The sequence below is a fragment of the Pristiophorus japonicus genome, chromosome 15 (genome assembly GCF_044704955.1).
Source record: "Pristiophorus japonicus isolate sPriJap1 chromosome 15, sPriJap1.hap1, whole genome shotgun sequence".
In the NCBI taxonomy this organism is placed as follows: domain Eukaryota; kingdom Metazoa; phylum Chordata; class Chondrichthyes; family Pristiophoridae; genus Pristiophorus; species Pristiophorus japonicus.
Genome location: NC_091991.1, coordinates 4883077 through 4897359, shown reverse-complemented (window position 1 = coordinate 4897359; position 14283 = coordinate 4883077). Strand labels below are relative to the sequence as shown.

The 14283-nt window shown below is 45.6% G+C and overlaps 1 protein-coding gene across 9 annotated transcripts in view; it reads right to left on the bottom strand.

The window, feature by feature from the left end:
• The window catches only part of cep290 (centrosomal protein 290), a 158007-nt gene that overhangs the window by 54446 nt on the left and 89278 nt on the right, over positions 1 to 14283 (bottom strand). For all 9 annotated transcript variants that reach the window (XM_070900076.1, XM_070900077.1, XM_070900079.1 and 6 more), the window contains 6 exons: positions 11765 to 11876; positions 7346 to 7801; positions 6077 to 6241; positions 5571 to 5678; positions 3949 to 4083; positions 946 to 1212 (listed from right to left, as the gene is read on the bottom strand). In XM_070900076.1, the coding sequence (XP_070756177.1) occupies positions 946 to 1212; positions 3949 to 4083; positions 5571 to 5678; positions 6077 to 6241; positions 7346 to 7801; positions 11765 to 11876 (1243 nt within the window). The remainder of the gene's footprint in view (positions 1 to 945; positions 1213 to 3948; positions 4084 to 5570; positions 5679 to 6076; positions 6242 to 7345; positions 7802 to 11764; positions 11877 to 14283) is intronic.

The window sequence follows — 14283 nt, the reverse complement described above, 5'->3', positions numbered from 1 at the left end:
ACTTATCTACTGTTTAGAACAAAGAAGGACACTATTCAGCCCATTGCTTGTTCTTGCCACAGCAATCTAAAACTAATCCCACTCCCCCATTCTTCCCCCACAGTCCTGTGTCATCCTCGGCTTCAAATGAATGTTCCCTCTAATTTTTGGGGGGGCTGCGCAGACCCTGTTTTTGAGCGGACCGCATGCACAGGTTTTGCATTTAAAAGTCGGTGAGCCGGCTGGGCGGGAGCTCCGGACAACTGCACAGCCATGCAGCTTAAAGGGAAATTTGCTTCAAATATTTATCCACTTACATCCTTAAAAAGGAGCATTTACCTCCGCCTCAACTACTCCCTGTTGCAAATCAATCCACGTTCTGTGTAAAGAAACGTTTCCCATCATCTCTACTCCCCCTCAGTGACAATTTTAAATTCACGATTCAGCCTCACTGACTCCCCAAACAGAGAAAATTGTCTTTTTCTGTTCATCCTATCAAAATCGTTCATAATTTAAAAACCTCTCTGCTCCAGTGGAAATAGTCCCAAATATCTCCCCCCTCTCCTGATAACTACAGACCCAGAAGTCTTTCTAATTTTTACTAATAATTGAATGCCGCACATCAGACTACAAATCCGTCTTTTGGATAAGATGTTAAACTGAGGCCCCGTCTGCCCTCACTGGGGAATGTAAAAGATCCTATGGAACTAGTTCAAAGAAGAGCGGGGGTTCCCCGGTGTCCTGGCCAAGATTTATCCCTCAACCAACATCACTAAAACGATTATCTGGTCATTATCACACTGCTGTTTGTAGGAGCTTGCTGTGTCGTGTTTCCCACATTACAACAGTGACTACACTTCAAGAGCACTTCATTGGCTGTAAAGCGCTTTGGGACGTCCGGAGGTCATGAAAAGCGCGATATAAATGCAAGTTCTTACTCTCTTACAGCAACGTAATCTCACTGACCTGGTGAGCTCTTGTCAACAAATGTTGGTACTTTTGTACGACTTCCTCCTTCTGGTCTAGCCTAGCCTGCAGGTTAGCGATAGTCTGGTGAGCTACTTTCAGGGCCTTCCTGCTTTCCCCATCATACTCCTTAGTGCTGAGGTCCACCATCAGCCTTTCTCGCTCAGCTGTAGCAGGCAGTCGGAGCCTCAGCTCATTTATAACTTGGTCTCGGGACAGCACATTCTGTTCGGCCTTCCACAAAGATGCTTCCTTCTCTTTAAGTTTCTGTGAAGAGAAAAGTTGTGCTTGTAATTTCAAAATCCGTTCAATTTAATACAACGCAAGATCTGTTAAATGGAGTACAGAAAATGTTCCACAAATGGATCCCAACAGAATCGATTCCAAACTTTAATACATTTCTTCACATGGAAGTTTGCATGACTATTTCAAAATAAAAATAGCATGATTACATGTGGAGGTTTTCTAATGCTGGGACTTACTACAGGTCATAGTTCCTGCTCTCAGTGTGCATTCCCACACCATTTTCTAATTTACTTTTTATTTTATACTATGGCTCCCTATCCTGTGCACTATACCCAGCTAAAAGGGAAAACATATAGGCAGACCACTCTCAATAGCGCTTTGTAGCCCCGAGTTCAATCCCACATCCTAACCATCACTAGCAGCACATTCTTCCAATTCCGAGACAATGAGCCTCTACCCTATCGCAACCTCATGGAATCCATTCTCTCAAGACTTGGCCTTTCAAATTCCCTCATCAATTCCCTCCTGAGCTCCAACCTGCACAAACTCCAACTTGTGCAAAACTCCACCATTCACATCCTGTCCAACGTTAAGACCCCTAATCACTGACCTCCACTGATTCCCCGTTTCCCAACACATAGAATTCAAAATGTTTGCCTTTGTCTCTAAATGCCTTTGTGTCCTTGCCCTATCCTGCCTGTGCAATTTCTCCAACCCCAAGTCCCAGCCCATACCATACTCTTACTCTAAGCTTTCTATGCTTCCTCCGTCCCAGCATTTCTCCCTCAGTGGTATTGCCTTCACAGTCTGTGCAGATTCAACCCTCTGGGATATCCGCTCTAAACTCCTTTGCCTCGCTCCCTGCCTCCCTAGCCTGGTGTCCCCCAAGGATCTATCCTTGGCCCCCTCCTATTTCGCATGTAAACGCTGCCCCTTAGCGACATCATCTGGAATACACAGCGGCAGTTACCACATGCACGCTGATGGCACCCAGCTCTACCTCACCACCACCTCTCTCGATCACTCCACTGTCTCGAAATTGTCAGACTGTTTGTCTGACATCCAGTACTGGACGAGCACAAACTTCCTCCAACTAAATATTGGGAAGACCAAAGCCATTTTCTTCGGTCCCCGCCACAAACTCTATTCCCTAGCCACCGACTCAATCCCTCTCCCTGGCAACCAGACTGTTCGCAACCTTGGTGTCATATTTGACCCTCAGATCAAGTTCTGATCATAAATCTGCGCCATCACTAAAACCGCCTATTTCCACCTCTAACATCGCCCAACTTTGCCCCTGCTTCGGCTCATCTGCTGCTGAAACACTCATCCATGCCTTTGTTCCATCTCGACTTGACTATTTCAATGCACTCCTGGCCTGCCACCCATTTTATACCCTCTGTAAACTTGAGGTCATCCAAAACTCTGCTGCCTATGACCTAACTTGCGCCAAGTCCTGTTCACCCAAGACCCCCCTTATCGCTGACATACATTGGCTCCCGGTTAAGCAACGCCTCGAATTCAAAATTCTCATCATTGTTTACAAACACCTCCCATGGCCTTGCCCCTCCCTATCTCTGTAATCTTCTCCAGGCCCGCAACTCTTCGAGATATCTGGGCTCCTCTAATTCTGGCCTCTTGAGTATCCCTGATTATAATCGCTCCACTACTGACGGCGAGCCTTCAGCTGCCTGGGCCCTAGGTTCTGGAATACCCTGCCTGAACCTCACCATCTCGCTTTCCTCCTTTAACACACCCCTTAAAACCTACCTCTTTGACCTGCCCTAATAACTCCTTATGTGGCCTGGTGTCAAATTTTGTTCGATAACGTTCCTGTGAAGGAAGCACCTTGGGATGTTTTACTATGTTAAAGGTGCTATATAAATACAAGTTGTTGTCGGTGAAGTTGTAAAAGACTTCTCAACACTTACCTTTTCAATCATGTTTTTGGTCAATTCTCCTATTAGAGGTGTGACGCCCGGAATCCAGAAAGCTTGGGACCAAGGCCATTCCGGATTCCAGGTATTTCCGGATTTCGGAACGTCTTTGCCTGGGCCGAGGTAGGTGGGGTCGGGCAGGGTCGGGGTGGGAGAGGCCGGGTTAAGGGGCGAGGTCGGGCCGCCGAGGTAAGGGGGCAAGGTCGGGCTGCCAAGGGCTGGGGCGGAGTCGGGCCGACGAGGGCCGGGGCAAGGTCCGGCCGTTGAGGTAAGGGGGAAAGGTCGGGCCGCCGAGGATAGGATAAGGCGGGGGAGTCCAAATTTCAGAACATTTTCCGGACGACCCCGCCACAGATCCGGCTCAACCTGTACTACTCAACACCTTCACTCATATTTGATGTTTCATGTTTTGGGAGTTTATTGCCTTAAAGACATTAAACAATTGCAACTTGCCACTAGAAGGTGTGAAAGAATGCTATGGGCTGATCTAATGTCTCATTTTCCGTGCACGTTTCCAGTCTACGTTCCCCGTCTCTCCAAGACTGCAATCAAGGACTCAAGAACCATATGAGCATATGAAATTGACGGTCAGGAAAAGTCTGGCTGCTCCATCAGGCCTGTCCCATACCCATGGGTTGAGCCACGAGCACAAACCCACATCTTCCCCCTCCATGGCACACACACTAGTGTTCCAAACCACTGCAGCCCAACGCTGAAACCCACTTTTTTTTTAAATGTCAGTGAATTGAGCAATAATTTGTGGCAGAATTTATTGACATATTTTAAGTGACAAATTATAAATTCAAAGCTTTTCTTTTACCTCTTCTAGAGTCCTGCAGGCTGTTTGAGTTTCGAGAATTGTGAAGATGTGCTCCCTGATCTTTTGCAAAGCCACATTTAGCTGCTGCGGAATTGGCTTGTTGGGGTCCGGGATGGAACCAGTGACTTCTTCGAACTGCAGAGAATGGTATACGGATGAGCACAGCAAAACTACAAAAGTTTGCAAGTGTTACAGACATAATTTCACCATATTAGAAGCAGCCATGAGAGGTTAATTCTCAGATGCTTCTTTCATTAGAAAAAACACAACATAAGTTAAGTTAAACTTATTGAGATGTTTAGAAAAGAAAGAAAATACTTTGGCATGCTAATTTCATTGGAAACTGGATGGCACAGAAGGTTTGGCACTGACCTTTATGTTCAAACTAAGGAACAGTTTTAATTGAGTAAACAGGAGAAACAGTTTCCACTGGCAGGAAGGTTGATAACCGGAGGACACAGATTTAAGGTCATTGAAAAAGAACCAGAGGGGAAATGAGGAGACACTTTGTTTTAATGCAGAGAGCTGTTATGATCTGGAACGCACTGCCTGAAAGGGCGGTGGAAGCAGATACAATAGTAAGTTTCAAAGGGGAATTGGGGAAGAGCAGGGGGCATGTGAGATTAATTGGATAGCTCTTTCAAAGAGCTGGCAGGGGCACGATGGGCAGAATGGCCTCCTTCTCTGCTTTATGATTCTATGATTCATCCTGGGTAATGTGACTAGAAGCTATGTAAAGATGTTATCCTCTCACGTATAGAATAAGTTGGTGCAATTAGTTGAAAAAGTAATTGTAATTTGTAACACATCTAGGGCCGAAATTGCCCCTTCCGATAAGGCCTCTCACCGCCTGAAAGCAGCGCCGTGGAATGGCCGCCGACTCTCCATGGAGGAGCCTCCATTTTGTAAATTGCCCTTCCTCAGGAATGCAGCAGTGTCCGGGACCGCTCCGTTTGTTTTCCCGCCTCAGCGTGCACACGCCGACCCCTTACCGTCTGGCGGGGACCCCCTCGCGAACTTGAACTACTGAAATTGCCCCTTCCCTGAAATTGCCCCGCTGGAGCGGTGCCCCCGACAGCTTTTGCTGTTGGTGCACTCTCTGTGAGATGGTGGAGCGGCCACCCTTAAAGGGGAGGTGGTGCTGCTATCGGCAACGTGTTTCTTTTGTCGGCCAGGTCGGGCCGACAATTATTGCCGCGGGTTCGGTCGGGCCGCCCCTCTCTTGGGTGCCAGTCCGCTGGCCCGGCCAAAACCCTCACTGGTGGCCCAGTCGCTCCAACTAAAATGAATGCAGAGTTCCACAGCGGCTCTCCCCTTTAACTGAAGGAGACATGTTGTGACGTGCCAGCGCAATGACGTCATCAGCGCCGCACTGATGACTGACAGCGGCGGACACTCCGTCCCGTCCCGCCCCGCTATTGACAGCCACTCCACTCCGCCCCCACTTCAGCCCCGCTGGAAAAAAACCCACGAAGAGCTTAATTTCGACGGATAGGCCACTGCATCCATTGCGGCGACCAGAACATTTCAAAAACAGTAGGTGCGCCCCGCTTTAGGCAGAGGTGAATTTCTACCCCCTAAAGTTTTACATGCTTTATGTACAAGACAAAGAACACATCCACCTTTTGAGCCGCACACAGTACTTCACTATGTTGATGCTCGTATGTATCCAACTGATGTTGCAGCTCCAACTCTCGGTGGTCCCAGGCCATCTGCCGCTCTTCATGGAACTGTTGTGAAAATGTGGATAAAGAAAGCGAGTGGTCAATCTATGAAACAGATGGCGGAAGCAGTTAGTATTGATTCATTCAAATCAGAAAGTAATCTTTTGTGATAGTGTTGGAGTAATGAGAGACTTGGCATGTGGTGAGTGCAGCGAGCTCGGGGGGGGGGGGGGTAAACAGGGGACAGTGGACCCCTGGTTACCAAAGCTCTCCCCCACTGGGGGTTTTCCTCAGCTCCTGTCTGGGTCTGTTGTAGACTCATTGATAGAGATCAATCGCTGTGATTAGCCAATAACACCATTATCGTTGTGTCAACGACTACCAGGATGGCAGAAGGTAATCTAGATGGACCTCAGTCTTTCATCTAGAAATTCCAATGATTGTCACAGGTTGATGATAGTCACCTTGTTTTGTTGAACTGTTTCTTCCTCCAGATTGTTGATGGTGCGTTCCTGTTCAGTTATTATATTATTTAAGTATTTTATTTCTTCCTTTTGCTTGTTTATACTTCGATTCATTTTGAGATCTTGGAGACGGAGTTCCTCCATTTTTTTGTGCCATTCGGTTACCTATTGAAAAGAAAGTGAATGCAACGGCACAGAAAAATTACAATAACTGAAATTGGGGAAAAAAATACCAAACCAACAATTTGAAAACACCCTCGTCTAAAGTGGCATGCCTATAAATTATCTGCCTAGTTGTAAAATCTAGAAACCTTCAAGCAAATTAAATATGCTAACAAGTACAACTGAATTAATCAATTATCTGTAACTACAACCTCCTGTCCACAAAACCTAACTTCCTGTTGTTAGGTTTTTGTTGCACTTTGTTTCACTATTTTCATTATAAATTCGTACGTCCATACTTAGAATGGAAACTGTCGATGTAAACTTGTCATGCTGTAATTACACCTTCCCACCACTGATGGTACTGTGGCGCCTTAACTTTGCATCTCCCAGCACTTCCGTCTGTACTGTAGGGAAACTTCTGTGCTCCAATCAATTCTACTTCACCGCTGTCCAAATTACTGCATGTTTTGTATCTGACTATAAATAATATCCAATTAAAGCATGTGGAACAAAATTAACAGAATGCATGACTTTAAAATTATTCCCTGCTCTCTAAACCCACTTCACCTGAAGACTACACTTGGTTCTGAGTCCCCATGTATTATAGTATGGAGGATTGACCACAAAAGGTATAAAGTGACTTTATGTCCCGGCCAGAATGGAGATGATTGGGTAATTCCCCCGCCAATCGTGCCTGCAGACTATATCGCTGTGAGTGAGTGGGATTGATTTTACGCATGTAATTTGTATTGTGTAACTATCCTCCACTCACTGCATTTTGCTGGTGAAATAACCCTGCTATTATCAGGAGACTTTGCTGTAGTTTTGGTCATGAGTTCCGTTTGCTGTAAAATAGACTGTTGCAAGTCCTGCCCCACCTCCATCTATTGGCTGACACGGTGGCGTCAATACTCACTTGGCACATTAAAAGTCTTGTACCTAGTGTGCACTTCCTCCAAGTGTCACAATGACTTCCAGTCACACTTCAATATATTCGCTGACACCCCACGAGCAATGACACAGGAGGTCTGTTAGTTCATTATAAATATCAAGGAACAACAATCATCAATTTTCTAACCAGATTAGGTTTTAAAACTTTCCAACCTTTTGTGCTCCTTTTGCATCCCTTAATGATCCCATCAATTCCTCGAGTCCCTTCAGTTTGAGCTGCAGTTCCAGTGCCTTGTCCTCAGCTGCTCCTCTCTCCTCTTGGGCATGTTTGACGTCCTGCATGATCTTCAGTTTGTCGTTCTGCAGCTGCACCATGGTCTCGGAGAACTTCTCCTGCTGCGCGAGAGGCAGGGCCCCACTGAACTGCCTGCGCAAGGACTGAACAGTTTGCCGCAGGTGCTTGGCCTTGTTTCGGCCTTCTAGCCGGGCGTAGAAGAGGGCCTGCTCCCTCTCATCCAGTTTCTGCTCCAGCCGCAGGTTGCAGGCCTCCATTTTCTGCAGCTTGCTTGCAAATGCCTCCAGCTTGCTCACAGCAGTGGCTTCACTCACCTGCAAGGCGACAACGTGTTGATGCAGCGTTGCAATGAGAGCTTTCTCGTCGGACTGCGCCTGAATGAGAAGAAGACGGCGACAGACATTTACACAATGCACAGCCACGGCGGCCATTATAACCAGGTATTTTCGGCAATTTTTAACGACTTTTGTTTTGCTGGATTTGGTGCTCATTGGGTCTAAGAATGTTCATTTAAAAAAAGAAAATGCTGAAAAACACTCAACAGGTCAGGCAGAATCTGTGGAGAGAGAGAGAGAGAGAGAGAGAGAGAGAGAGAGAGAGAGAGAGAGAGAGAGAGAGAGCGAGCGAGCGAGCGAGCGAGATACAGAGAGAGTTAACACATCAGGTGGGTGACCTTCCATCAGAACCATCCCAGACACGAGACTCCCAAAGCAAGCGCTCTACTCGGAACTCTTCACGGCAAACGAGCCAAAGGTGGACAGAGGAAACGTTACAAGAACACTCTCAAAGCCTCCCTGATAAAGTGAAACATCCCCACTGACACCTGGGAGTCCCTGGCCAAAGACCAGTCCGCCCTAAGTGGAGGAAGTGCATCCGGGAGGGCGCTGAGCACCTCGAGTCTAATCGCTGAGAGCATGCAGAAACCAAGCGCAGGCAGTGGAAGGAGCGTGCGGCAAACCAGTCCCACCCTCCCTTTTCCTCAACGACTGTCTGTCTCACCTGTGACAGAGACTGTAGTTCTCGTATTGGACTGTTCAGTCACCTAAGGACTCATTCTAAGAGTGGAAGCAAGTCTTCCTCGATTCCGAGGGACTGCCTATGATGATGATGATGATGATGATACAGCACAGAAGGATGCTATTTGGTCCATCGTGTCTGTTCCACCTCTTAACCTTCTCTGTTCTAAGGAGAACAATCCCAGCTTCTCCATTCGCTCCACTGCAACCTGAAACATTAACTGTTTCTCTCTCTCTCCACAGATGCCACCTGACCTGTTGAGTGCTTTTCAGCATTTTCTCTGTTTTTATTCCAGATTTCCAGCACCCGCAGTAATTTGCTTAAGAACGTTAATGCTGAGGGGGAATGTGGGCGTCACTGGCCAGGCCGGCATTTATTGCCCATCCCTAATTGCCCCTTGAGAAGGTGGTGGTGAGCCCTCTTCTTGAACCGCTGCAGTCCGTGTGGTGAAGGTGCTCCCACAGTGCTGTTAGGGAGGGAGTTCCAGGATTGTGACCCAGCGACGATGAAGGAACGGCCGATATATTTCCAAGTCGGGATGGTGTGTGACTGGGAGGGGAACGTGGAGGTGGTGGTGTTCCCATGCGCCTGCTGCCCTTGTCCTTCTAGGTGGTAGAGGTCGCGGGTTTGGGAGGTGCTGCCGAAGAAGCCTTGGCGAGTTGCTGCAGTGCATCTTGTAGATGGTGCACACTGCAGCCAGGGGGCGCCGGTGGTGGAGGGAGTGAGTGTTTAGATACTCATGGTTACACCATGCAGAGGTAATCTTCCATCGCTACAGATAGGTGAACCGACACCCCCTCCCCCAAAAAAATCAGGCACTCGAAACGCACCTGTAAATAATTATTCCTTACCACTTTTGCAAGGTGCCAACATATCACTTAAAGTGTACAAATGGCAAAAATAAACCCTGAATCACTCTGGAATGTGTTATTGTGTGTAGTTAATCGACAGAAATTCAGAAAATCCTCATTTACCCATATTGCATTCGGTAAGAATTACAGTTGAAAAGCAGTGATGACTGCTAAATTCTGGATAGATTAAGAAAGGGAAAACGTACCTTTATATAGAAAATGGCCCGGGATTTGTGGCCTTGATGACTATGAACGTTGTTCCGCCTTTGAAACGGACTACAACTTCAGCATTTAGCGCATGCGCAGTCCAATGCGGAGATCCTGAAGTTGCGGTCAGTTATTCACTGCTCTTACACTGGCTGCACTGTGCGCACCCCCCAGCCCCCACCCACAGAGCCGGCAATCAGTCCATTCTCTCAAATCATGACAACTGCCGAAAACCTCGGCTCTTCCGAAGTAATCACCATGTTAAATTCCCCACTAAAGAAGGACATTCTTGCTATTGAGAGATTGCAGCGAAGGTTCACCAGTCTGATTCCCGGGATGGCGGGACTGACCTATCAAGAAAGACTGGATCAACTGGGCTTGTATTCACTGGAGTTCAGAAGAATGAGAGGGGACCTCATAGAAACGTTTAAAATTCTGACGGGTTTAGACAGGTTAGATGCAGGAAGAATGTTCCCAATGTTGGGGAAGTCCAGAACCAGGGGTCACAGTCTAAGGATAAGGGGTAAGCCATTTAGGACCGAGATGAGGAGAAACTTCTTCACCCAGAGAGTGGTGAGCCTGTGGAATTCTCTACCACAGAAAGTTGTTGAGGCCAATTCACTAAATATATTCAAAAAGGAGTTAGATGTAGTCCTTACTACTAGGGGGATCAAGGGGTATGGTGAGAAAGCAGGAATGGGGTACTGAAGTTGCATGTTCAGCCATGAACTCATTGAATGGCGGTGCAGGTTAGAAAGGCCGAATGGACTACTCCTGCACTTATTTTCTATGTTTCTACAAGCTAGACTCAAAGGGATTAGGTGTAACTGGGGTTTGAACAGTGTATTGACTGCTAAACAAAGGTTAGGGGCCTGAAAAACTAACTTTAATTTTGTGTGGTGTCAAATTTATCCAAATTAATAAAAATGTATTAAGTTTGTTCATCTTTATTTCAGGTTTGCCTTTTCCCCACGTGAGGGTTCCAATCTTTGTTTTGCTCTAACATTTTTTAAAAGTTAGAATTTTAAGAGCTTACCCACTTCCTTGTTTGCTGTGCGAGAATTCTGCGTTTTGATTGGCTGCTTAGACAGCCTGTTGATGTCACAGCAGCTCGCACTGGGGATCCCCCACTATACTCCATTGGTTTAAATTACACGTCGGAAAACCCAAACATCTCGACACAGAGTTCGCAAGACCTTGTGCGAAGCTTACTTTGGAGCCAGCAGCAAACGCCTTTGCTTCGTCACTGACCGCAAATTCCTGGCAAATGTTTTTGATTTTTTTTTTTGACGTAGGTGAAGAAAATACACAATGATGTTGATGGATAATAAATGTATTTGTTTTAAAGGGAGGAGTTTGGCTACATAATAAGGTATGCGCTTCTTGTTAAAATTCTCAGGAGAGATTGAATATATGTGGGAATATCGGACTCGTCAAGCAGTCCATTGTGATGTGAATTTGGAAGTGTAAGTTTAAACACAGCTCTTTTTGTGTTTTTGCGTAAACTGTGCAGTGATAATGTGCAAAATATAAACTTTTGAAATAAACCAACTGTTAAAAAACAGTCCACTTCTGCAAGTGTTATATTCACCAGCAAGCAAGACATCAAAATAAAATACAGGCCAACACTTGCCTAACAATGAGGAACAGCACCTCATCTTTCGATCAGGCACTTTACAGCCTTCTGGAGTCAGCATCAACAACTTTGCACCATAACCTCTGCCCAGATTTTTTCCCTTTTTTCCTCTTTCCCACGGCAGCTAGTGATGATTCACACCCCGTCTAGACTCACCTTCTGTTTAACTTGTCCCATTACCATCTCATTTTTGCCTGTCATCCCTTTTGTCTCTCTAATCTCTCCTGCCTTTCACCCTATCACAGACCTTCCCTTTTGTTCTCTCCTCCCCTCCCCCTTTCCTGGCCCCTGCACCTCCTTCAGAACCTGTTACATCTTCAACTTTTCCAGTTCTGACGAAGGTTCATAGACCTGAAACATTAACTCTGTTTCTCTCTCCACAGATGCTGCCTGACCCGCTGAGATTTCCAGCATTCTCTGTTTTTATTTCAGGTTAACACTTGTGTCAGTATTTCAGAAAACATTTCCATTCACAATAAAAAAAAAACGGACCAATCAAATAACTTGTGTTTAAAGATCGGTCAGTAGCCATATAAAATATTAGCGCAAAATCTGACACGTAACTTTGGTAATGCGTCGATGAATAGTTTTTATTTTTAAATATAAAAAGCAAAATATGCCCTAACCTGGTAATCCAGCACTTGCCTCCTAAGGGCCTCTACCTCCTTCTCCCTCGATTGCTGCCGAGCTTCCAAGGCTGCAACCTGCATTTTCGCTACATCCGAAACATCCCTCAACCTGATGATTAAAGAAATTCCATGAATGTAGTTAACGTTGTGTATATATATATATTATATATACAAACATATACATATTATATAGATATATATTATATATATATATATATTTACACATATATATATTTACACATATATACATATAAATAATATATATACACATATACATATATATATTATATATAATGCAATTGAAAGCTGCATTGCTCCAGACAGTTCCTTTCAGACCACACACACCCTTCAAATTACATTAAACATAAGCAATACTGGTTAGGGTAACACACGATGGGCTAGAATTCCATGACAACGTGAGTTTAATGGAGCTCATCGTTATTAGTGTGTAAATCGTCCAGCAATTTGCAGCAAGGAAGAGATACCCTGTGAGTTGCTGGACGATTTGCCGTTACCCTCACGAAAATGGCAGCTCACCCTCAACCTCCCCTGTGGGTTCCAGGAAACTGTTACATTAATTGCTGCAGAAAGTTAGGGCTAGTACTTAACATAATAAGGGCTTTTTAATTATGAGAGTTAACCTCTCTGGCACAGAAAGGGAACAATGTAAACTGTGGAGTTTCACTCTTGCAGGTAGTAAATTGTTCCTCGAGAATTAAAAAAAATCTTACTTATCCTTTCCGTCTCTCCGTCTCTCCGTATTTCTCTTTCTGTACCTGATTTGACTCTAAATTCATCCTATTTATTTCTAAGCTGTTGCCTCGGTTTCTTTCTCAATTCTTAAATCTCTTTGGTTAAGGAGACTCACTGCTGGTCCCGTTGTTCACCAAGGTCCCAGATGGATAGACAGAACATAACTAACGTTCAGCCAGGTATGTTAGTTTGTTCCTTTAAGGACACAAGGTCGAATTGCTGTACCTCTCTGAGGTCAATTACAGGTGAAGTTGCATTGAACAGATCTGGAGTTCAATTAATTAAGGGTCAGAAGAAACCAGTAGGAAACCACTTTGTCTTTTAAACAGTTTTCCAGTGCGACAATGTCAGCTCCGACTGAGCTCCCCGCTCCCCTGATACCGGCCTCCTGTGCATGTCCCATCCTTTCATCCCACCATTGATGGTCATGTCTCCAGTCACCATGCCCCACAGTCCTCCATAAATCCCTCCGCCTCTCCACCTCTCTCTACCTCTTCGACCAAGCTTTTGGTCGCCTGCGCTAATATCTCCATCTGTCGATTGCTGTCCATTTAAAAAAAGTTATGCCTCATAAGCACTTTGGGATATTTTTCTATGTTAAAGCTGCTATATAAATGCAAGTTGTTCTGGTTGTTAAATAAATATACAGTTAGAATTGCACTCTGACCTTTATATTTAGAGGACTCGGGTACAAGGGGGTAGAAGTTAAGTTGCAGCCATACAAAACCCTGGTGAGACCAAACCTGGAGTACTGTGAGCAGTTCTGGGCACCTTACCTTAGGAGAGATATATTGGTCTCTGAGGGAGTGCAGCGTAGGTTTACATAAGAATTAGGAACAGGAGTAGGCCATCTAGCCCCTCGAGCCTGCTCCGCCATTCAACAAGATCATGGCTGATCTGGCCGTGGACTCAGCTCCACTTACCCGCCCACTCCCCGTAACCCTTAATTCCCTTATTGGTTAAAAATCTATCTATCTGTGATTTGAATACATTCAATGAGCTAGCCTCAACTGCTTCGTTGGGCAGAGAATTCCATAGATTCACAACCCTCTGGGAGAAGAAATTTCTTCTCAACTCAGTTTTAAATTAGCTACCCTGTATTTTGAGGCTGTGCCCCCTAGTTCTAGTCTCCCCGACCAGTGGAAACAACCTTTCCGCCTCTATCTTGTCTATCCCTTTCATTATTTTAAATGTTTCTATAAGATCACCCCTCATCCTTCTGAACTCCAACGAGTAAAGACCCAGTCTACTCAATCTATCATCATAAGGTAACCCCCTCATCTCCGGAATCAGCCTAGTGAATCGTCTCTGTACCCGCTCCAAAGCTAGTTTATCCTTCCTTAAGTAAGGTGACCAAAACTGCACGCAGTACTCCAGGTGTGGCCTCACCAATACCCTGTACAGTTGCAGCAGGACCTCCCTGCTTTTGTACTCCATCCCTCTCGCAATGAAGGCCAACATTCCATTCCCTTTCCTGATTACCTGCTGCACCTGCAAACCAACTTTTTGGGATTCATGCACAAGGACCCCCAGGTCCCTCTGCACCGCAGCATGTTGTAATTTCTCCCCATTCAAATAATATTCCCTTTTACTGTTTTTTCCCCCAAGGTGGATGACCTCACACTTTCCGACATTGTATTCCATCTGCCAAACCTTAGCCCATTCGCTTAACCTAGCTAAATCTCTTTGCAGCCTCTCTGTGTCCTCTACACAACCCGCTTTCCCACTAATCTTGGTGTCATCTGCAAATTTTGTTACACTAC